The sequence below is a fragment of the Panthera tigris genome, chromosome B4, assembly GCF_018350195.1.
Source record: "Panthera tigris isolate Pti1 chromosome B4, P.tigris_Pti1_mat1.1, whole genome shotgun sequence".
NCBI lineage: Eukaryota > Metazoa > Chordata > Mammalia > Carnivora > Felidae > Panthera > Panthera tigris.
This window is the reverse complement of record NC_056666.1, coordinates 35,631,527-35,655,019: the sequence shown is the minus strand read 5'-3', so window position 1 is coordinate 35,655,019 and position 23,493 is coordinate 35,631,527. Positions and strand designations below refer to the sequence as shown.

General features: G+C 51.0%; 1 protein-coding gene across 1 annotated transcript in view; it reads right to left on the bottom strand.

Moving 5' to 3' along the window:
- Window positions 1-1,069: 1,069 nt before the first annotated feature.
- CACNA2D4 (calcium voltage-gated channel auxiliary subunit alpha2delta 4) overlaps window positions 1,070-23,493 on the bottom strand; it is a 112,447-nt gene continuing 90,023 nt past the window's right edge. The window contains exons 27-38 of the mRNA XM_007092866.3: window positions 17,455-17,516; window positions 16,404-16,448; window positions 16,181-16,243; window positions 9,076-9,146; window positions 8,609-8,684; window positions 8,033-8,085; window positions 7,623-7,678; window positions 7,286-7,306; window positions 4,650-4,767; window positions 2,890-3,002; window positions 2,478-2,560; window positions 1,070-1,689 (exon numbers count right to left, since the gene is read on the bottom strand). Of these exons, the coding sequence (XP_007092928.2) occupies window positions 1,585-1,689; window positions 2,478-2,560; window positions 2,890-3,002; window positions 4,650-4,767; window positions 7,286-7,306; window positions 7,623-7,678; window positions 8,033-8,085; window positions 8,609-8,684; window positions 9,076-9,146; window positions 16,181-16,243; window positions 16,404-16,448; window positions 17,455-17,516 (866 nt within the window). The 3' untranslated portion in view covers window positions 1,070-1,584. The remainder of the gene's footprint in view (window positions 1,690-2,477; window positions 2,561-2,889; window positions 3,003-4,649; window positions 4,768-7,285; window positions 7,307-7,622; window positions 7,679-8,032; window positions 8,086-8,608; window positions 8,685-9,075; window positions 9,147-16,180; window positions 16,244-16,403; window positions 16,449-17,454; window positions 17,517-23,493) is intronic.

Sequence of the window (23,493 nt, the reverse complement as noted above, 5' to 3'; positions counted from 1 at the left end):
CTGTAAGCCTTGGCCATTCCTAGCATTATTTTGCCACTTAAACTGGCTGAGCAAGTGAGCTTGAGTCACTCTCTTCTCTGAGGCTCGATTTCTTCAACTATAAATGGGGCTGTTAATGCCTACCTCGCAGGCTTGTGAGACTAAATGGTGAAAACAACGTCATATAATCAATAATACAAGGCATGTTACAAACACTGCAATGAACAAGGCCATACAGAGTCAGCCTACTCTAGGGAAATGGCACTATTTGCTGGTGGGAAGCTTGTACTCTGAATTGTGGAGGACTGGAAGGAAGGGTTCCCTGAGGCCCTGCATGCTGTCTGTGCCTGTCATGGGCTTTGGCTGGACCTCCTTATTGGAGGTTGGTTAAATTTAAAGATCTGAGGCCACCTAAAGATTTCTACATGGTTCTATCTTTAATATTGCTCTCACAGTGGAGACTGCTGTCTCTCAGGAGCCAGGTCTGAGGGAGAAGGAGGAGGAAGCTCCAGGGCCTTGACACTCCTGCGGGGAGTTGTGCATGTGGAGAGTAAGTTCTTAGCTAGCTAGAGCTCCCCTCTCAGTGGACTTTGCTTTGCATATTGGAATGTTCCCCGAAGTTCCAACCCGAGGGATAGAGTCTGGTAATGTCTTGCACCGATTAGTGGCTAGAAAAAGACTGCCATGGGACCTGGACCTCCTGCGGAGTCTGGAGCTACCCCTCAGGAGACCCCTCACCAGTCCACTGTGAAGGACTGTTCTTTTTTCTGGGACCTCTATGCTTGGCTACAGCTACATCTATACTTACGCCACTTACATCACCTTCTAGTGCAGCAGCTGTATATTTTACCCTATTGGCTTTTTCTTAGATACAAAAGTTCCTGTATGTTAGAGCTTTGTAAAGACATTTTTAGAAGTTTTTTAATGGCAATAGTTTGCATATACCACAGTAATATAAAAGGATTTAATACCTGTAGGAAAAGAGTTTTTCCCATTACTATTTACTTTCCTGCCTTCTCTCTGTCTCTTTTTCTCTCTGTTTCTCTCTCACATGCACACACACAACTTTTTTAAGTAGCAGCTAGGAAATTGAGCTACCCTCTACCATGCATCTCATTTTGAGAAAGCTGTATTTCAGGTTGATGAAGCATGTTCTTCATCTCATTTTCTGCTGTTGGCCTCATTCTGCTCCTCTTTCTCAGTACCTTTAAGTTCTTGGATTCTTCCAAAGTCCAACCAGGTTCATTAGAAACAGCTGACCCTTGGCTGGGTCTGGACTTCCGGAAAATAGATGGAATTGAATTCTTTTGTCTTGGTCCAAGTTGAGCTCATGCTGGGCTCCTGAAGAGGAGGTAGGAAGGATGGGAGGATGCCCATCGAGACTTGGGGTGGATGGTACTAGACACCCTGGAAGGTCTTTGAGAAGTGGTTTCTGGTTCTGTCCAGGAAGCTCAGGAGGCAGGGACCATTAGCCTAAGATTGAGATGAACAGTGACCTGGGTGATAACCCAGGTGTAGTGAGGTGGATCCCACACCAGTTGTTGACTCTTTAGAATATCTCTGCAAGGACCATCTCATCAAAACAGAGGTCAGATTGGGCAGGTGTCACCGCAGCAACTGGGGTGGAAGGACCCAGGCACACAGAGGCAGCAGGAGCATGGGGAGCGAGGCTGAGAGGTCCGAGGTGCCACCACAGTCCTGGGCATTTTCCTGTGAACCCAGAGCAGAGATGAAAGGGTGGCATTCAAGATGAGGCAACCATCCCCAACAGAGGAGACAAGGAGTAGGGAGGAGGGTCTCTGGGACTAATAGGAACCAAAAACCTAGAGTAAGAGGGAAGTTCCAGAAAATGGAAGAAGCACTGCCACCTTTAGGCTGTTTGCCTTGTAGGGAAAAGTAGAGGCTGTACACTCAGCCCCAAACTGGGCTCAAGCCTCTGCTTGTCCCTAGTCTTGGAGTGGCTGTGGGGCCATGCCTTAGAATGACTTTAGGGAAGCCATCAACTCTGGAAGCTTCTTTGAGGTGGATAATTTGTGGCAGTCATAGTCAGCAAAGACAATACTATGTATAAAGCACCCAGGTTAAGTCCATAAGCTAAAAGCACCTTACATAGTGGGTGCTCAATTAATGTTGGTCACCATTAGTATTATGCACACCATTAGTTTCTTCTATCTGATCAGATCATTTGGAGCTAAGTGCAGTAGTAAGAACAGCAATATGGGGAAGCTGGATTTTAAACCACTGAGGGCCCAAACCCTGGGAAATTTGGCCCTCCTTGTAAGAGTATCCTTGGCTCCTGGTTGACTTAGTATTTGAATGACACAGGGGCCTAAATGTAAATGCACATGCACAAATGTATTCCACAGAGATCACGTGTACGGTTATGTTCATAAGTGTCCAGAAGCACTCCTATCTGCAAGTGCCTTGGCACAGTCCCAGAGCTGAGGATTTGGGGATGAAGACCAAGCCCCGCCCCTTATCTCCCCTCCAGCCCTCACCTCTGGATGGAAGGCATGGCAAGAATCTGGTCTCCTGCGAAGCTTCTGGGAGCGCATCCTGTCACACTTGACAGAGGCATTATGTGAAGAATTCACTGTTAAGGTGAACACCTCATGACAGGAATGGATTCTGGAGATTCTAGAGACTAAGTTCAGGAAGAACCTCCCCTTGGTGGGACCAGCTGTCTTGCAAGTGGCTTCTAAGGTCAGAGGCAGCACCCAGGGGTGGGGGTGGGGGGGTCAGAGTGGGGTGGAAGGCTGGAGAACAAATCACAATGCTCTGTGGGGGAGGGTGGGATGCTGATGGTGAGGGAAGCTGGCCTCGGCTTCTCAAAATCTGAGCCCCTCAGTGACATCTCCTTCATCTCCACCCTTCCCTCAGCCGGCATATCGTGGAGGATTGGAAGGATATATTTGACTTCTGTAGCCTCCTGCAGGATTAGTGGGAAGATGCTACAGTCACAGGTGGGGTCTGTCACCAGGAGGAGAAGGTTACTACTGGGAATCTGTTGCATCACAAATATCCTGCAGCAGAGAGAGAGATGGGTCATGAAACTTCTCTATGGCAAGCATCACATTGAGTTTCTAGGGAGAGAATTTCTGGAGACTTAGTGTGGAGTTGGGCTGGCAGAGGAAGGAACAGAAACATGAGGCAGGTCAGATCAGGGGCAACTGCAGGGACAGTCCTAGGCAAGGAACTCAGGCCTTTTGGCTTATTTTACCCACAAGCCTTTGCAGTTGTACTGCTCCTTTCTAGCAGATCAGAGGTGAGGAAGTCCAAACTGGGACATTTTGAGAGTGAAAGGAGTTGTTATTAATATATGCAGGGACAACAAGCATAAATCAAGACTGTCCCAAGCAAATAGGGATGTGTGGCTGTCCTTGCTTTGGATGATGGCGGAGGCAGGCCTTGTTGGGAAGATGCAGTGCTCAGGCTTGGCCACAAGGTGGCACACACAGCACACCTGCACACAGCCCCGGAGCCCCACCAGAGGGAGGGAGTGAAGGATTAGGGAAAGCTTGTTGTGCACTAGGCCTGGTGCATTATATAACAGTAGCTGCCACTTCTTGAGCATTTCCTATTGGGGTGGATGATTTTACACACACACGCACACACACACACACACACACACGTGCGCGTATATATTTAACTTTCACCATTCTGTATGAGGTTGGTATTATTCCTGTTTGTAGCTGAGAGAACAGGCTAGAAGTGGTTAAATAACTTGCCCAAGATTACACAACTAGGAAGTAGCAGAGTTAGTTTTTTAACTCAAATCTGTCTACTCTAAAGTCTTTGCCTTATACCATACCATTTACTTTATCCTCATAACAAGACTTTGAGATAAATAACAATATTTCCAAGAAAGCTGCTGTGGTGAGATTAAAATCCCAGGCATTGCACACTAGTAGGTCTGACTATCTCACACCACAGTCTGAGGTGCTACACTATAAAATAATTTGCTTGAGGTCTAGGGCTCTAAGGTACATCTTGGGAAGCCCCTGGTAATGGCAGGGCTTTTTGGGAGGTCCTTGAGGTCGGGGTGGGAGTCAGCAGGAGAGAGCTTTCTGTCAGGCCTCCCTGCCCTCCTGGACCAGGGCTTGGCAGAGCTGGTCAGATCTAGTGGTCTGTACAGGGGAGAAGGCCTGAGTCTAGGCAGGGCCACACATAGGCTCCAGGCCCAGGAGTGGAGAGGCCAGGTGACAACGCTACGAGCCCTCTTCTAGCCCACCCACTCCTGAGAACACCTTCAAGCTTGCCAGTTTCTCTGTACAGAGATTTCTGAGGGAGAACTGACTGGTTTCTTTCCTCAAAGCTATCCTTGACTTCCAAGGGCTTGCAGATGCAGCCAAGCTTGCCTGGCCCTGACACTGAGCTGCTGTGGGCTATGCAGGTGTGAGTGAGACCCACACTGAGGGGGTCACCGAGAGAGGTTGTGGGAGCCTTTCTTCTGTGTGGCATGACTTGGGAGGCTGTGGTGGGGCGGGTGGGCCTGGATCTGGCCTCTGGACCAGCTCTTCCCAGGTTCCCTAAGACAGCACACGGAACCGATCAGCGCCCCCAGCTGGCTTGCCCTCTGCAACAGCCTGTGTTTCCTTCACTAAGGCAAGTGAGAAGCAAAGACCCTGGGAGCATGGCTGGGGACCCTGGGAGCTGCCCTTGGGTCTTACTTCTGGCAGGCCCCACACTCGATGGCCCCGTTGGTCTCCTGGATGGCCGTCTGGTGCACAAACACGGGGTACTGTGTGTCACAGGGCTGCAGCATGTCCTGTTTCTTGTGCTTGTGGGCTGCAGAGAGACAGAGTCACACATGGGTAATGGGGTGTTGCTGAATTGGGAGGGCCTCAAGAAGCCATGCCTGTGGGGGTCTCTGCTTCAGCACTGCCAGGGCAGGTGCAGTCCCTATGCAATGAAATGCCCCTTTGTCCATGTGCATGCAGATGGCCCCCTTGTCAGAAGTTCTCAGGGCTTGTAGAGGAGAGGTTGGGTGGGAGGAAGACAGGGAAGGAAAAGGAACAGAATAAATGGAGCAAATGATATCACAGTGGAAAGGGCAGCAGAGAAGGCGTTGGGGGCCTCGGCTCTCAGTTGTGTGTGATTAGCACACTAGCCCTGTGACCTTGGAAAAAACCACCTCCTCTCTTTGGAAGCCTGATCCTCAATGTAAGCTGGTTGGTTGGGAGGAGGGGTGGAAGTGGACCCCTTGAAGGTGCCCATGAGCACTGACATCCAGGATCCGAGAGGTGAGCAGTAGGAGTGCCAAGGGGTGGCTGTGGGAGACTTTGGTCCCTTAATGCTATCAGCCCTCCCATTCCCATTGTGTACAGGTGACATTTCTCAAGTCTAGCTACAGTGCTCTCCATATGCAGCTCCCAGACAAGCCCTAGGCTTGCTGTCTTACCCCTGTGTCCAGTTATGAGCAGAGCAGCAAGGGCTGAGTGCCTGACTGCCCGGGACTGGGAGAGAACCGGCAGGGGAGGTTCCAGTGCCCAGAGCTGCCTAAGCCCAGGAGCCACAGCCTTTTGGGCTCCTTAGTATCTGTGTGGTACACTTGAGTTCACTCAGAAGGGGACAAAGGATGAGTGAACAGGACTCTGCAAAAGGAAAAGTTGAGGCCCAGGAAGCCCAGTCCTAAAGGGCCCACATTTGCTCCTGAGGTGAGCAAAAGCAAAACAAGGCTGGTTCACAGGCTGAGTGACATTATTTCTGTTCAAAATAGCAGCACTGTTTTGTTAACAGCACTTCTATTTCTTCCAGGCACTTCTCATGCCTTTCCTTTTGCTCTCAGGGCCTATCTGTGAAATAGGGGGGTAGGGGTGGGCAATATCACTCCCATTTGATAGATCCCTAAGTCAGGATTACATAGGTTAGTAGGTCTCAGGGTTAGTAGGATAGCTATAGGTCTCCTAAACTCCCAGACCCAGAAACTTCCCACTAGACCTTGAAGGGGAGGGGAGGGGAGTCTGCAGGCAGAGAAGTCGGGTGTCTATATATTCGGTCAGGTTCCACCAGATCTTCAAGGGCTCCTGCTGGGCAGTGTGGCTGTCTGGGCCCCCTTGGAATCTGAGAGTGGGCACTCTGGCTAAAGCTTGCAGAAGACTCAGGGCTGGCTCCACTCCTTCCAGGGGCCAGTTGCACTGGCTTTGTCCCCTAAGCCTGTCACCTGAGCCCCTTTGTGTGGGTAGGTTATCTCAGTGACAATGATAGTAACAATGCCAGCCACGATAGGGTGAAGTGGCTCCCATGCAGCTGGGAAAGGGCATCAGGGCCTCACTCATCCATGTCCTTGGACTCCCAAGTCCAGCGCTATTCACTGAGGACATGGATGAGTGGCCAGACCAGGCCTCCTAGGCAGGAGGGAGAAGCTCCAGGGACAGCTGCCCTGAAGATGAAAAATTCTGAACAAACAGATTGAGGGAGATCATTCCCAGTTTTTGCAAGATGCAGCTGCTGGCAGAGAGAGAAAGATAAGGAGGGGAGCTGTGTCACCCACCTTGTGTTCCCATGCAGAGGGGAGGAGGGACCTGTTTCTAAATGGGTTGTGACACATGGTTCCTGGTTCCTGTCACAGACACCATCAGGAAGCCAAAGTCTTAACAAAAATGGGGTGGGGAGTGCAGCCCAGGCAGTGGCAATGTTCCAGAACCCCACGGCAAAGGCTCTATTAACATGGAGAATTGAGTAAAACTGGCTAAAGCAAGACAGTCCTGTGTGGTAGGGGAACCCCATGTTAGCCAGGCAAGTGGAAGCCACTAGCTTCCTTTTTGCATTTAAAGATCAAGTGGCTGCACTCTCCTGGGAGGGGGGCAGTCTAGAGTCACAGCTGATCTTTGACTTGTGATCAGGCCTTTGGAGGACACTGTCCTCAGATACAAGGTCACAGGAGATGTACTGTCCCCACAGTGTTCCTGTGACCAGACTAAGGCCTCCACCTACCATGCCTTCAACCCTGAGCGCTGCTGAGGTCTCGGTGGACACCTGAGCTGGAGGCATCACTGTTTCTTGCTCTGCAAGGAGATTTGGTGGCTGCTCATCCTTTTCCACTTGGAATCATAAATGTTCCTACCCAAGGAGGTGGTTCCCCTGGGGTAGGACTGTACTTGTGTGGGATAAGATCTGGGCTGCCCCACTGCCCCGTGAGGAATGGGGCTTTAGGTTGGGAGAGGCCCTCTGAGTTAGGGTGTCCCCAGTGAAGAGAGCTCAGCCCTCCTTAGATGCACGCCTGGGATGGAGAGCTGAAGACAGGCCCTTTGTAGTCCCTCCCATACCCCCCACACCCCCAGGCTCCCCAGTGAATGCTACTTACACTGATGGAAGACCGCTTTGGCTGTCCAGACGTGAGGCCCAGCACAGGGTGGGCATGATGTCCCATGAGGGCAGGATGGCACGGGTGGTGATGTCACATGGGATGAATGATGTCACATGGAGCAGTGGGTGTCCCAAGATGGTGTGATGTCACACAGAGAGGTGAGGGGAGCCAGGAGTGACAGGGAGGTGATGAGTGAGAGATGGCCCAGCAGCGTGAGAGGTGAGCAATGGACTTTCCAGAGTCCCCATCCCCTCTGTCATCCGCCCAGAAGTGACAGATTCTACTGAAATGGCTTTGATAGTAAGCACTCCCTTTTGTGGTCCTGTATACTCACCCTCGGCCTTGCTGTCCGCACGCCAGGAGCCCCAGGCACTCCACTCGAGCAGGAGCCTGTCAGATGCAGAGCGGAATCCCAGAGACCTGCATGTCCTCCCCAGCTGGGCCCTCAGCTGGCTGGAGCACCAGAGCTCCCTGATGGCCCCTGGTCAAGCCCCTCTCCTCCAGGACACCCTCTCCCTGCCCTGAGGCTCTTAGGTGAGCAGAGAGCCTCACAACCTCTGGCAGCAGAGTGTAGGAGGCAAGCACCATACATGCCTGGCCAGTTCCACCCAGGGATCTTGCCTGCCTCCTCTGGGGTTGTGGGGACTTTGGGCAGCTCCTGCTCAAAGGGCTCCCTCATAAGCCACACTTGCATGAAGTTCCCCCCGGGCCCCACCCCCTGTCCCAGATGCAGACCCCACTCACAGCAAGAGCTCATTCACTAGCCACCTGGTAGCAGTCAGGAGGGCAGAGATTGGCTGGGAAGGAAAGGGACACACAGTTAAGCCCAGGACCCCAGGACCCTGGCGAAGGCTCCCCTCAGCACCACCATTAACGACCATGGGGGGGGGGTTCCCCCTCCTGCTGCCACCAACCCCCATCCCTTCCCAGCAGAGGGAACATTTATAACTGAGTTATCTGATAAATTTCTATTGTAGGGCAGACACTTGGGGTTAGACAATGCCCATCTAGAAGACTAGTGAAGTTCTCTTCCTGATGAGCCAATTAGGTTTCTGGTGCTAGTGAAAGCACTAGCAACTGAGGTTAGGAACAAAGCAAGAAAGGAGCTATGTGGTCTGCTTTCTCTGCCAGAGATCCCTGGTTATCTCACGAGCTGCCAGAACAATTCCCTGAAGCCCCAGAGAGAAGACCTGGGGGCAGGGGACAGGCTGAGAACAGGGAGCAGGGGTGTGGGAAGAGGTTGGACAGCACTTTCTGATCAGAGTCAAGAGTGGGGTCCTGGAGCTAGCAGGTGGGAAGAAAGTCTGGGGTGACACTTACGCTGACCAGGGGCCGGGCAGCGCTGTGGTGGTGATTTGATGGTTTGCACATGGCCTGGTAGTCATACATAGTCACTCTGAAAATCAGAAACAGAATCTGGGGAGTCCAGACCTTCCCCTATTCCCTGCCCCCACCCAGGGGAAGTTTGCTGCAGGGTTTTCATTCACCAGGATTCATGAGGGTGCGTGGGTTAGGATAGGCAGATCAGAAAATTACATCTCGGCACTTTGACTGCTTTAAAGAAGTTGAACAGCAAATTTGGTTTTCCCTCTAAGGGCCCATATGACCTTATACCCCTCTCCACCTCATGTCAAGTCCCTGGCTTCAGAAAGGTTGCTTTGGGAGCTCTTTGGGGCTTTTGCTATGGGTTTTTGAGGTCAGGATCCCGATATCTGTCGGGACCATTTAGCATCAGCTCCTGCCTTTTCTGTGTGTATTCAGTCTGGGGAGAAGCATGTCCCACTTACTGGCTGAACACCCCCATGCTGAGTAGCTGGGTCATGAGAGCGCCATCCACCTCCCCCAGGAATCTTCCCATCTGTGAGGGAGAGAGAGGGGGGAGAGGGAGAGAGGAAGGAAAGGATGGATGGAGAGGGAGGGAGGGAGAGAGGGGGAGAACAAGGGGAGGGAAAAGACAGAGGGAGGAGGAGGGGGCGTGAGAGATGGGTGGTGAGAGGAGGGAGGGAGCTGGAGCTGGATGAGGACTTCTAGGTCCCCCACATTAGGCCAGGTTCATTTCTGAGCTCCAGACTAGTTGCTGGTTGGGTTTCCCCTCAGATTCCTTTCAATATAATCAGAACTGTATCCATTCCACCTGGCCCTTCCCTCTTTAACCTGCTCCCCTGCCATATTCTCAGTCCTTTTTAAACTCTAAGTTGTAATCCATTAGTTGGCCATGAAATCAATATGGGGGTTGCAATCTGATTTTTTTTTAGGCACAGAATTCCTTTGAACAATTTCATGTGAACTGCATGCAGTCAGGTTAAACAAGGTTTTGTGAAATTTGGTTTCTTGTATATGGTGCATGTGTATGTCCTAGATCAGATGTAACATGTATTTCTTTCTGTGAATCATGGTCTAAAAAGGCTCAAAAGCAGAGTTCTGTCTCTCACACTGGCATCCTTATCACTCGGCCAAATCCTGTTTTCGGAACTCTGGAGCTGCCTTTGATCTTCCCTCCCCACTCCCCCCACCTTTCCAGTTACCAGTGTGCCCTGCGGGTTTGTCATTCACCTTCTGACTCATGGACAGTGACTTAACCCAGACCTTTGTCAACCCCAGCTCACTCCACCCTCCCAACTGGGCTGTCTCCCAGTCCCCAGCCCTGCTGCCAGACAACCTTTCTCAAATACAGCTGGGATTTGGTCTCCTTCTTGCTCCGTCCTTCCATTACCCAATCAGCCAGCACTGGTGAGCACCCACCAATGTGCCAGTGTGCCAGGCTAGGCGGTATCCTCCAAGCCTGCAAAGTCTCTCCACGTTGGTTGACACCCAAGCCTGCTGTGCTCTGGCTTCAGACTGCCCTCCAGCTGCACCCCTACACCGACCTCCTCACCTGCCCTGGCCTCTTCTGCCGATTTCTCAGCATGGCAGAGTGAAAGAGTCTGGACTTAGGTACTGGATTTTGACTCAGATCCTGGCTCTGGCACTGCCCACTGTGTGGCCATGGGTAGGTTAGGGGATAATGTGTACCATGCATCTGGCACACAGTGAGTGTTCTGTATGTGGTGGCCATATGACAGGAAATGCTCCAGGCCTTGGCTCTTCTCTCTGCCTCAATGACCCTTCCTCAGTCCCACTCCAAGGAGCTTTACTTGTCCTCCTCTAAGAAGTCTTTCTTTCTCCCCTCTCCAGCTGGAGTGATGGCATCCCTCCTCTGCACTTGGAAACCTAGAGGCTAATGACTAAGGCACGAGGCAGTAGCCATGAGAGAGCTGGATACAATGAGACACTCAGGCTTTTCTGAGCTCTGTGCTTTCTTTGGCCAGAGGCTCATTGTGTTCTGAGGCCTGATAGGCTTCTTGAAGGAGGGCAATGGACAGAGCAGGGGACAGCAGAGAGGGGCTGAGGGCACTTAAGGGAAGGAACAGCAAGTGAAAAGGTGAGAGGCATCCAGTCCTGCTGTTCCTCACAGTGCAGCCCTGAACCCACCTGGAGTCCCTCCAGTTCAAGTCATCCCTCTCCGTCAGCTGCGGTTTGCTAAATTTTGCTGTTCCAGTGACCAGGTGTCTGTGCATTCCTGCATTACTAGACAGCAAGATCCTCCAGGGCAGACATCCACCTCCTGGCTTCTCATAGACCACACAGCGTCTTGTTCATGGTCACTATTCAGCATGTATTTGCTGAAGGAATGTGTGAGTGAATGGACAGGGGGATGAATGAGTGATCTGAGTACTCTTGCTGGGAAAGTGCAGCGGGATGGAAAAAAGGCAAATTCCCACAAGGCTGTCCCTTTATCTCTCCTTGTTGTTCAGACACTTGATTCTGAGAAGACAAGCCCCTGGACACTGGGAAAAACGTGTCCTCCTCTGTACCTACACATACACAGCGTGACTTTCTAGGATATGTCACTCTGGCAGAGCATATCCATCCTCCCCTTCTTCTTTAGGTAAGGCGACCCTGACTTGAATTACGGTAGCAATGTGTTCGCTAAAACACTACATTTCCCAGACTCCCCTGCAGCTGGGGCTGGCCAATAAAATGTGAGCAAAGTTCCTGGGTGAGACTTCTGGGAATCTGTTTAAAGGGAGATCTGCTGAAGCACCTCATTCATGGCTGTTGACCTCCCCCTTCTTCCTGTCTGGAAAGTGGACAAGAAGGCAGGAACTCCTATGGCCATGTTGTGATCTTGAGGATGGGGACACCTGGTGACCACATCATACCAGGCCTGGGCTACTTTTCTCTATTCTTTCACGTGAGAGAATAAACCTTTAATTTGTTTAAAACACTGTAGGGGTGCCTGGGTAGCTTAGTCAGTTAAGCAGCCAACTTTGGCTCAGTTCATGATCTCGCAGTTCCTGGGTTCAAGCCCCAAGTGGGCTCTATGCTGACAGCTCAGAGCCTGGAACCTGCTTCGGATTCTGTCTGTCTGTCTCTCTCTCTCTCTCTGCCCCTCCTCTGCTCTCAAAAATAAGTTAAAAAAAAAAAAAACCCACATAAAAAACACTGTAGTGGGGGCACTATTCCTGACAGCAGAACACTATTCTGTGCTGATAGTTTCATTTGAGCCTCATCAGAGTGAATCAGTGCCTCAAATAGGTAAACTGATTTAGTTCCTGACCCTGCAAAGCCCAAGTTGAAACACTCAAACTTGAGTACCCTTGTCAGCTTAGGTCCTCCAGACTGACTGTGGCATAGCACCCAAAGCACAGCACAGCACAGCACAGCACAGGGTCTCCTGCCTCTGTCCACCCACAGCACAGGACAGGGTCTCTGGAAGCTCCAGGTCCCCATGCCATCTAGGTTTGCTCACAGCAGGTCAGGGCTCCACTTGTACAGGGGACAGTCCACAGATAAGCAATGTCCTTTGGACTGCCTGAGCTCTGGGACTGCATCCAAAGGGCCTGGGGCTTTCTGTGTTTCCTGTCTGTTATGAGGCAGGAGTGAGATGGGGTCCTGCGAGGTACCACCCAGGGCCTCGAGCAGGAAGCAGATGGGGCAAGTGGTGGCAGAGGGGGCAGAACTGATGAGTATTCCTGCTGACTGAGCAGCAGCCCTGTGCATAGGCTAATTTGCATGCCTGTGTGAAGCTACTATCCCCAGAGGGGAGGGAGGCCAGAGGGTGAGTGGGGGAGCCCTTGACTCTGGAATGGGGCAAATGTCTCACAGCCTTTTACCCAGGGACAGCCTCAGTTTCTTCACTAAAAAATTAAGGGGTGTGAGGATTAAATGAGTTACCAGAGTGAAGTCACTGTGTGTGGCTCCTCATGAGAACCAATTTCTTTTTGTTCCTTACTAGTGTACAGCCCTGCCTGTTTCCTCTGAGCTTCTCAGTCTCTTGACAAGTGCCTCTGGCCCCACAGTGGGACCAGGGAAGCATGTGGAGGAGTGGCCATTAGCACCACTTTGGAGAGAGGCACCCAGAGGTCCTCTGCTGTGATGGGCCATCTCTGGGGCAGGTGGCCAGCTGAATTTTTCTCTGGAGACACCCAGCCTGAGCTGCCCAAATGAGGCTGCCCTGACCCCAGGAAGGCTCTGCTGCCAGAGACTGGGGGAGCCTGGGATGTGCTGAAGCAGGTGGTGAGGGATGGGGGCTGGAGCAGCACGGTCAGAAGCATGAACCAGGCAGGGAGGCTGGAGGTTTCTCCTGCACTGTGTCCACCGTACCCACTGCACTGGGAGTATGACTGGAAGACAGTGGGGGGCACTTGCATGGTAGGTGTGTAGGAAGGCAGGGAAGGAGAAGGGGAAGCCAAGGAAAACAGGAGCTGAGGCTCAAGACAGGCACATCAGAGGCCCTGGTCTGAGGACAAGCTCAGCATTTTGGGCTGGGGGTAGAGGGGCGCATTCCTTCTGAGAGATTCAAGTCCTCAGGGAAAGACATCATGATGGGGCATCTGATTTTTTACCTTTGCTGTCCCTTTGAGGTCCACTTTGAAGCTCTCCTGTGTGGGTGCTACCCACAGGCAAATGACAGGACTTGGAGTCCCCAAATCCAGGGTGACAGATCCACTGTAAACATTATAAAAATCTATAGAGCTGTTGTCACTTTCTTGGCCCCAGCTGTCTGCTTCTCTTTCTAGGCCCCAACAAAGGGCTGTAATCCTGTCATCTGTAGTTCTTTATTAAAAGAATGAGCCCTGAGCTGGAAGAGAGGCTCAGTGGGACCAAATGTCTAATCAGCAGGACTGGAACACCACCAGGGCCAGGAGAGATTCAGGCTGCCCCTCCCTCAGGCAGACCACAGATGGTGCCTTTGGGCATTGCACTCACATTATTTGCTGGGCAGGAGGGCCGCAGTGAGGAAGGGCTGGGAGGGACTTTGGGAAGAATCTTTGCATCCAGAGCAGTGACAGTCTTCTCTCCTCCGGTCCCTGGGTGGACCTCAGCAGGGACAAGGAGTAGTCTGGACCTTCTGGCACATTAGCCCAGTTGGGAAAGTGCATCCAGATCAACAGCAGCTGGCATTAAGGCCTAGGAAGTGGCTCTCAGACTTTATCACACATCAGAATCATCAGAGGCCTTGTCACATCGCAGTTGGTGGGCCCCGCCCCAGACTTTCTGATTCCCTTAGTCTGGGTAGGGCCCGAGAACTTGTATTTCTGTTAACTTGTATTTCTGCTGCTGCTGCTGCTTCCAGTACCCCTGCCCCCCAACACTTGGAGGCTTAGGAGTAAAAGGGGGGGAAATGAATGAGTTGGAGGAGGGGCCAGACCATGTGGTCCTTGACAGCACTTGGGTGTGTTTGGGGAAGGGGAAGGGGTTTATGGTAGAACACTTCTGTAATGGCTCCTTGGTAGGTTGGATGTAGTAACTTGCTTCTAGTGAGTAAAATATAGTAAAAGTGATGGGATGTCGCATCTGAAACTAGGTTCCAGGAGACAGTGACTTCCACCTTGTTCTCACTCTCTCTGTCTCTGGCTTTTCTTGGCTTGCTCACTCTGATGAACCAAGTTGCCATGTTGTGAGCTGTCCTGTGGAGAGGCCCATGTGGTAACTGACCATGTGAGTGAACTTGGAAGCTGACCGTCCTCTAGCCAAGCCTTGACATGAATACACAGCCCTGGCTGACACCTTCCTTTCAGCTGTATGACAGACCCTGAGCCAGAATCAGCTAGCTAAGCCACGCCCAAGAACTGTGGGACAGTAAGTCAGGTGGCTTTAATCCACTACATGTTGGGGTAAATTGTTACGTGCAACAGATAACTGTTACAGAGTTGTTGAATGGAGGAGTTAAAACAAAAAGCAAAAATGGATGGATAGACAGCTGATCTACAGCATCAGCACCCGCTTTCCACCACTATGTTTCCACTCACCTTCCAGTCCAGTCCCTGCTTCTTCCAGGCCTCTCTTACCTTTAGGCCAGTTTGATTCTCCATGTAGTAACTGTGTGTTGTGCCTGGTGTGTGTGGTGTGTGTGGTGTGTGTGTTGTGCCTGGTGCTGCTATACCCTTGGTGCCTCCCTTCCTGCCCTCTCCTAACCTGACACAGCTCCGGTCACAGGGTGAGAGTTGTCCAGAGTGAGGAAAGAGGAGCTCTGTCAAGACACTGCTCCCAGAGCCCTGGCACCAGCCTTGGAGTTTAATCTGGGGGTTGGGATGCCTGGCCTTGGCATTCAGCATCCTAGAGGCATCGGTCCTAATTCCATCAGACTCAGCCAAGCGCAGCAAAGTGAATGAACTCTGCCCCAAGCAGTAACAGAGCAGCCTGGGGTGGGTGCCCAGGCCACAGGAAGACCACCCCGGAGGCTGGGGCTTGCGGCCTGCCACGCCCCCCAGAGAAGGCCTTATCTCCCTGGTCACTGTCACTGCCCTTCACTCGTATTTCTAGGCTCAAAGTCTGACTTTTCTGTAGCTGTTGGTTTTCAGGTTGCTAACCTCACCTCGCAGCCTCAGTTTTAACTCCAGGACAAAATGAGACTAATACCACTACTGAGATGATGGTGGCGGTGGTGTGGGGCCCCGAAGTGGGGGAAGGGAGGCAGTGGAAGCACCGGAGTGTCAGAGGCCGGGGTAACCAAGCACAGTGGGGGCTTGGGGCTCTGGAGGAGCTTCTGGATGGTCCCAACCCTATTATGAGATTAAATTTCATTTCATTTACACCCTGCTTCATTCTATAAAGGATTTGGGATGGCTTTTAAAAGTACATACAGTGTTATAATAGTTGAGAAAATAGGGGTAAATAAGCTAAATAAACACATACTTTATAAAATATGTCTCTATTTGTTTTTACAAATATCCAAAGTTGTACCAACTTGTGAGCAAATGTGATCTGGGTAGAATAGGAATGGGATCAGTGCCTTTATCAAAGAGACCCCCAGAGCTCCCTTGCCCTTTGTGCCATATGAGGATACCATGAGAAATCTGTGCCCTGGAAGAGGGCCCTCACCTGAACACACGGGCACCCTGGCTTCTGACATCTGGCCTCAAGAACCCTGAGAAATAAATTCCAGCTGTGGATGAGCCACACAGTCTGTTCATGTTGCAGTGGCCTGAATGGACTAAGCAGGGAGGGGACGTGATGGAGAGCAGTGGGGCGATGGGCAGTACAAGGGGGTATGGACTCTGGGAGTCAGCGGCACGGCCTCGGCACAGGACACACGCTACCCTGAGATGGAGTTTGGTCTTGCCTCTCCTCATCATGTGGGCAGATTCTCTACCAACCATGGGATGAGGCCAGATGAGGTATAGACAAAATAAGAAGCAACATTTTCTCTGACCACCCAAGTGGAACAGTCTCTGAATTTTGTGATCTTGCTATATGGACTTGGTTTCAAGAAGAGACTCCGTTTTCTTCAGACCATTTACTCTCACCTGCTCTAAGCCAGGATTACTTCCTTCCCCTGGCTGTCCTGGCTGTCCTGGCTGCCAGATGACTTGATTGACCCCTAATTCTACTTCCCCAATGCCTTACCTCCTGGGACCTCTCTGAGATTAGGATGAACCCGTTGTTGTCGATGACGAAGCAGTCCAGGCTCTGGGGAGAAACCCAGGAGGAGGTCATGGCTGGGCCATGACCCCTGGGTGCCCGTCCCGGCGTTCGGGAAGGCAGGCCTGCGTGTCCAGTGTAGAGGCACGCAGTGTGGCCCAGCACTTCAGGGAAGGATGTGGTTGGGGGGGTCCGTGGAAGAACTTACACTGTCCTGGCAGCTCTCTGGGCATGGCCCCTCCACAGTGCCGCACTGGAAGGAAGAGGAGAAATTGTAAACTGTGTATGCCTGTGTACGTGCATCTGCATGGTGTTGTGTGTGTGTTATATTCGTATACTGATGTGGGGTTTATACTGTATGTGTTTGGTGTGTGTGTATAGTATATGTGGTGTGTATGCTGTGTGTGTGTTGTATGTGTAGGGCGTCTGTGTGCAGTGTGCATGTGTGCACGTGTGGTGTATACGTGTGGTGTGATGCACGTGTGAAGCTGTTAGTGGGGTCAGGGCAAGGAGAAGCAGGCCCTTGCTGGCGGGTTCAGCCTTGTCTGAGGTGCCATGGCCACTGCAGCCCATGTGTGAGGGCGGCACTGGAAGCCTCATGGGGTGGCTTCAGAGGCTCCTGTTCTTTGTGATCCCACCTGATGTGAAGGGTGCTGCTAGGTTATGGGGCTGGTGCCCCTTCCCCTCCCATCCCTTCCATCTTCATTCTGTGGTTTCCTAAACCCGCTCAAAGGGAGGATGCAGCAACACGCAGATGGGGGGGGGCATGGCACAGAGGGGAAGATTCTGGCCAGAGGAGTTTGAGGAAGACAGTGAGGAGACCCAGGAAGTGGGGAAGAGCCCAGTGCGTGGGCTCCAGGCTCCGGGGAGGAAGAGCAGAGGTGGGGAAGGATGGGGTGGAGTGGGAAGCACAGGATGAGCAGCAGTCAAAGCCTGGGTCTTGGCTGGAGGGACGAGGGGTGCTCTCTCCTCTGCCTGATGGGGCAGGGCAGGTGGGAGCATTGTGACCTGCCCTTTCTCTGGGTCTGAGCTGAGACAGAGCCCCTGGTGAGGAAGGTCAGGAGTCCACAGGCTGAGGTGCAGGCAGAGAAGGAAGAGAGCCAGGCAGAGTCAGGCAGAGAAGGAAGGGATCTGGGACAGTGGACTGAGGGCCCAGGAGGTGGGCCAAGAGGCGGTGGGGGCTGCCCGGGGGAGCGGGCCCTCCTCACCCCAAGGTGTCGGCCAATCCTCTGGCCCTGACCTGGCACCTTCACACCCACCTGCCGGGTCGCTGCCCAGAATGTGCGTTGTAGGAACTCCAGCCTCATTTGGACTCCCACCGCTACAAGGAAGTGGGAAGAGGGAGGGCAAGACCACGGGCGTGTTTTTTGGGGAGGGGGTTGGTGGGAGGGAAGAGACAGTGAGAGAAAAAAATAGATCCAAGTCAGAGAGAGGAGGTGCATCAGCAGGAACTGAGGGGAGAGGTAGCATCAAGCTGAGTCAGATGGCAGTGTGCTCGAGAGCTGAGGCTCCTGTGGAGTGGGAGTGGGGAGAAAAGCAGACCGGCTGGTGGCTTCTGTCTCTCCACAGCAGGCAACACCAGAAAATGCTCAAGAGAAAGATGAGTCCCAGGTTCTACAGAACAATGAGGACAGCACCTCCTCTGATCTTGGGAAAATTGAGGCAGGTGCACTAGGCACATCATTCTCCCTTTTCCCACAGATGGAAAAACAGGCAGAGAGACTGAGCCATTTGTTCAAGGTCATCGGACCAGAAGTGGTAGGCTGAGACTGGAATTCAGCACCCTTCATGAAGCTTTCTAGATTTCAAGTCTGACATAACAGCCTGTCTTGTACCCCATTCCTGCTCAGGGTCTCCCCCACTTTGTAAGAAGTCTCTTTCCTTGCTGAAAGGTACGATCAGGTTTACCCAAGTAGGTTCCAGAAAACTAGAGATGCTACCAACCGGCAAAAGCTACTCTTGATGATGCCACGTCCAAGGGCCACCTGTGCCTCTTTGGTTCCCAAATAGGCTCAGAGGATGCGAGCTGGAGCTCACATGCTAAGAGAAATCTGAGGTCAGAGAACATAACAAAAAGGCAGGTTATATTGAAAAGAAAAGGAATAAAAAAACTAGGTCGACTTCCTACTGTCTGGTATAATAATATTGAAAATTTTGAGTGCCAGTCACCTTCACATCCATGAGCTTATTTCATCCACACAGCGGACCAGTTCTATTCTTATTCGGACTTCACAGCTGAGGAAATGGAGGCTTGCAGAGGTGATGTGCTTGCCTAAGTCACCCAGCCCCTAAAGGCAGAACCGGGACTCAGCTGGGTCTGTTCCTAAGGCTCTTAACTGTTCTCTAGTCAAGCACTCTCCCACCTGAGGCTGCGGTCCCCTCATCAGCACAGTGGGCGTGGATCTGAGCTCCTGACTGTTATACTATATTCATGAGACATTCTAGGCACCCCAATGACCACTCATTGGAGAGATCTTCCATTGTGACCATTCTGACTTGCCAAAACTCAGCAACAGGCTCTTCTAAATGGGCTGGAGTTCTAGAATGGTACAGAGATACAGAATTGTATTTTTTTGTTTTTTCAATATGGAATGATCCTAGACAAATATTATGAAAAAAAAAATGAGACAAGGAAGGGTCAAGGGGCCAGAGTTCTGGCCCTGGGTTTGCCAAGGCTGTGATCTTTGGATTTGTTTCTTCAGTTACAAAATGAGCCATGATTATACTCGCCCTAGGAAGGCAGAATGAGTATAAGATTGTTGAGGCTCAAACAGATAATGGAGGAGAATATTATTTTACACTAGAGCCTTGGTTCTCAAACTTTGGCATGCATTAGAATCATCTGGAAGGTTTTCCCCTGTCCCTAGAGTCTCTCATTTAGTATGTCTGGGGTGAGGCCTGAGAATTTGCAATTCTAAAGTGTTTCTAGATGATGTTGATGCTACTGGCCCAGAGACCATATTTTGGGAACCACTGTTGTAAAGCAATACTATCTGATTGAACTTTCTGTTCTAGACCTGCACTGTTTCATACAGTAGCCACTAGACACATGTGGCTATTGAGCCCTTGAAATGTGGCTGGTATGACTGAGGGCCTGAATTTTAGATTTTTAATGTAATTTTAATTAAATTTAAATAGCTACATGTGGCTGATGGCCACCATACTGGACAATGCAATTCTAGATACATGAATTTACAGATGATGAAACCAATGCCCCGAGAAGCCCCTCCCCTCCTTTGGAGTCTCATGGTACTTCTGTGGCTGGAACTTTGGCTAGCTTTCTGGAACAGGTTCTGTGATATGGGAACATTTGAGTTCTTTGTGCACTTCTTTGGGCTGCAAGGTCTGATGACTAAGAGGAGGGGTGGGAAGGGCGCAGGCACACCCACTTCTTGGTCATGACAAAGACGAGAGATGCACTGACACAGCACATGATCAACACATGAGGCTTGTGCTGGAGAGTCCAGTGCTGGTGACCACACCCTATCCTCCCTTCCATGCTTCCCTCTAAACTTGCAGGTGACTTCTTTCTCTCCCTTTCTTCCTTTTAAGACCACCCATGATATTCATTTTAGACCATTTCTTTCACCAACAAAAGAAAGCTGAGTGAAGGAAGAAACTTTCTAAAAATTGTCAGAGATGGGGCGCCTGGGTGGCTCAGTCGGTTAAGCGGCCGACTTCGGCTCAGGTCATGATCTCGCAGTCCGTGAGTTCGAGCCCCGCGTCGGGGCTCTGTGCTGATGGCTCAGAGCCTGGAGCCTGTTTCAGATTCTGTGTCTCCCTCTCTCTGACCCTCCTCCATTCATGCTCTGTCTCTCTCTGTCTCAAAAATAAATAAACGTTAAAAAAAATTAAAAAAAAAATTGTCAGAGAGGAGTCACACTAATGCTTAGAATGATCAGATCTTTGGGCCACTGACCCTTGTCCTTGGCTTCCATAGTCAAAGAGATTTCAGATGATTCCTAGAGGAAGACCCTGACTTTCTACCTGCCTGCTCAGAGCCAATTCTCATGGAATCATGACATTCCAGAGCCAGAAGAAATTCTGTGATTCTAACATAGAGAGGCTTGAGAAGGTGGGAGTTAGTTTTTCCCTAATGAAACAGGTTTTTGAGGCTCTTGGCTAGAAATGGGAGGAGTGGGGAACCAAGCAGATTGTCTCTCCCCTAGGTTCCGTCTCACAACTGGACCAGAAGCTCTTCTAAGGTGAGCTCCAGGTCCTTTGCATCTGGGTGTCCTTTGCAGAACTGAGGACATTCCAACTGCCTACATCTCCACTTGGGTCACCAAGAAGCATTTCAAACTTCACATGTTCACAACTGAACTCTGGCTTTTCCTCCCCCAAATGTGACCTTCCTTGAGACTTTTCCATTTGGGGCATATTCCACTTAATCGTTCTCATGTTCCCTTCTTCCATCCAAGTTCGGCAGCCCTTATTCCAAAACACTGTAAGTCTGTCTACTCTGCTGCTACCACCCTGGGCCAGACCAACATCCCTCACTTGGATTAATGTGCTAGATCCCTAAGCAGTCTCCCTGCCTCTCTGCCCTCCGTTCCCCAATAGCCATAGCAATGATCTTTCTGAAGATCAAGTCATGTCACTCCCTTGCTTAAAACCTCCCAATGCCTTTCCACTGTTTTTGGAACAAAATCTAAACTCCTCTGTAATATGGCCTCAAAGCCCCACAGGAGCCTGCCCTGCCATTCTCTCTGATTTCAACCTGAATCATCTTCTCCCTTAAATGGCTGTGCATCAAAGCTGTGCTTCCTTCCTGGAATGCTCTTCCCCTAGAACTTTACATGGCTGGCTCCTTCTCATCATCAGATCTCAGCCCAAACATTGCCTCCTAGAGAGGCTTTCTCTGACCTCTCCAGACAGAGCAGACCACTCCTTCACCCTCCACTCTCTATTTCATCATTTTAGTTTCTTAGCAACAGATTTATTTTATTCCTATTTATTGCCTGCCTCACCTTATTAGCATGGGGGCTAAAAGTAGGGAAGAGGGAGTGAGTTCTGATCCCTGCACCTAGTATAATACTTAACATACTGTGGGGCTCCATAAACATCAAAAAAAATTTTTTTAATGTTTTATTTTTGAGAGGGAGGGAGAGAGAGAGAGAGAGAGAACACAAGCAGGGGAGGGGCAGAGAAAGAGGGAGACACAGAATCCAAAGCAGGCTCCAGGCTCCAAGTGTCAGCACAGAGCCCAATGCGGGGCTCAAATTACAGAACCACAAGATCATGACCTGAGCCAAAGTAGGAAGCCTAACCAACTGAGCCACCCAGGCGCCCGTCCATAAACATTTTTTTAAGTTTTTAAAAATTTTATTTATTCTTGAGAGAGAGAGAGAGAGCAGGGGAGGGGCAGAGTGAGAGGGACAGAGAGAGAATCCCAAGCAGGCTCTGCACTGTCAGTGCAGAGCCCGACGCAGGGCTCGAACTCATAAACCATGAGATCATGACCTGAGCTGAAACCAAGAGTCAGATGCTTAACTGAGCCACCCAGGCTCCCCACCATAACTATTTTTTTGAACTAAGTAAATATTTGTGAATTCCATTGAGTCAGCCACTTGACTGGGAAGCAAATTCTACAAGATCTTGCCATCTCATCCCTTACCTTTAGGGCTTAGGACTGAGCTGAGCTCCTTCCTCCCATATGGATCCTGGCCTCTTACATATCTGGACTTGAGACCCTAGAGGTTTAGCTGTGCTCTGATTCCCCTGAAGGCCTAAGAGGGAGCCCACTAAGAAACAGGGACTTTAGGGGAGACAAAAAGAGCTTCCTCATGGTAGGATCTGCTAGATTCTGACAGCAGGGGCTGGTATAGAGTGGGGGAGGTAGTGAGGATCACGGGAGCATCTTCAACAACAAATCGTCTGTTCTGCTGTTCATCATTTCAAATCCTGTTCAATTCCTGCCTTATAACCCAAACTGTACTTTTCCACCCCAGACACTGCGAGAGTCCAGGCTTCTCTCCTGGGAAACCTGCCAAGGTGGCCCTTGGGTCCCTGTTCTGCTTGCTCAGGTGGCCGGCTATTGTCAGAACCTCACTGGACCCCCATCTCAGGGGAGCACCAGGGGGTCACCCCCCTCCTAGTGTCTCCTATAAGCCTGCTGTGTGCAGGAGATAATACTTCATGGTATTATGTTTGCAGGCAGGCACAGAACTAGTGGTGAAGAGAAATCCAAGCAAAGGGGCCATGGGAATGTGCAGCACTGGCCTCTCTGGGCTGCCACCCCCAGTGGGTTATTAAGAGACCCCCTCTTTTCTGTGCGTGATTGGTCCTTGTTTCAGAGACAGACGTTGGACCCCAGGTCCCACTACAACCTGACAGAAGCAGAGAAATGATGCTCCTTCCTCCTGCCCCTAGCCGTGCCTGTTCTTCTCCCTCCCCTGGCCTCCTCCTGCCTTTCCTCTCTCCCCTGCTTCTGCACAAGGATCTCTCCTCCACAATGATCTTGTGCCTTCCTCCGAAGCAGCTTTTCTTTAACATTCCCTTGACTGTCAGACAACCTAACAAAAAGCCTCAATAAGGCCACAGGCAGCAGATGGCTTATCAAGATGTACCTATCTGCTCGGGGTCCTGGCTGTCACCTCAGTGCTGCTTTGTCATTACAGATGGCAAAACAAAGCAGCTGTGCACACACACACACACAGAAATGATCCCTGTTGGGAGCCATTCTCCCAGCACCTCCACACTTTACCCCCTAGCTCTCATAGCTACTTTGTCCTTCCCCCCTCTCTGCCTTGATAACTCAGCCTGGAGAGCGTTTAACTGATCAAGAGCTGTGAGATTAGGAGGGGCCCATCTTTTACCCTACAGGCTGGTTTTCCAGCAGATGCTCAAGGTCATAGAGTGCCAGTAACAGAAGGGAGACCCAAGATCTCAATCATTCTCCCTCCTCATTCTATAGAGCAGGAAAATAAGGCCCAGGGCTGTCAGGTTCATTAACTAGCTAATAGCTAGTTAATGAGCAGCAGAGTCTAGACTCTGGGTCTCTTGATGCCTAGGCTTGGGCTCTTTCTTCCCTTCTAGCCCTGATTCAGCTGACAAGAATGTACTGGGGTGTGGGAGAGGCAGAGTCCATTTTCTGGTACAGCTCATAGTACACGAAAGAAGATAAGCCATCCCACAGAAAGCTGCTGTACATTTTCTGTGATATGAACCGCAAGGGTGCCCCAAAGAAAAGCCATAGATTGGAGAAGGTCAAGTCTGTGGACCGGACAGGGAAACTTGGTAAAGGTGGTGACTTTCTGGCTGAGCTTTTAAGAAGGGGGAGGCTACCCATGGGGACG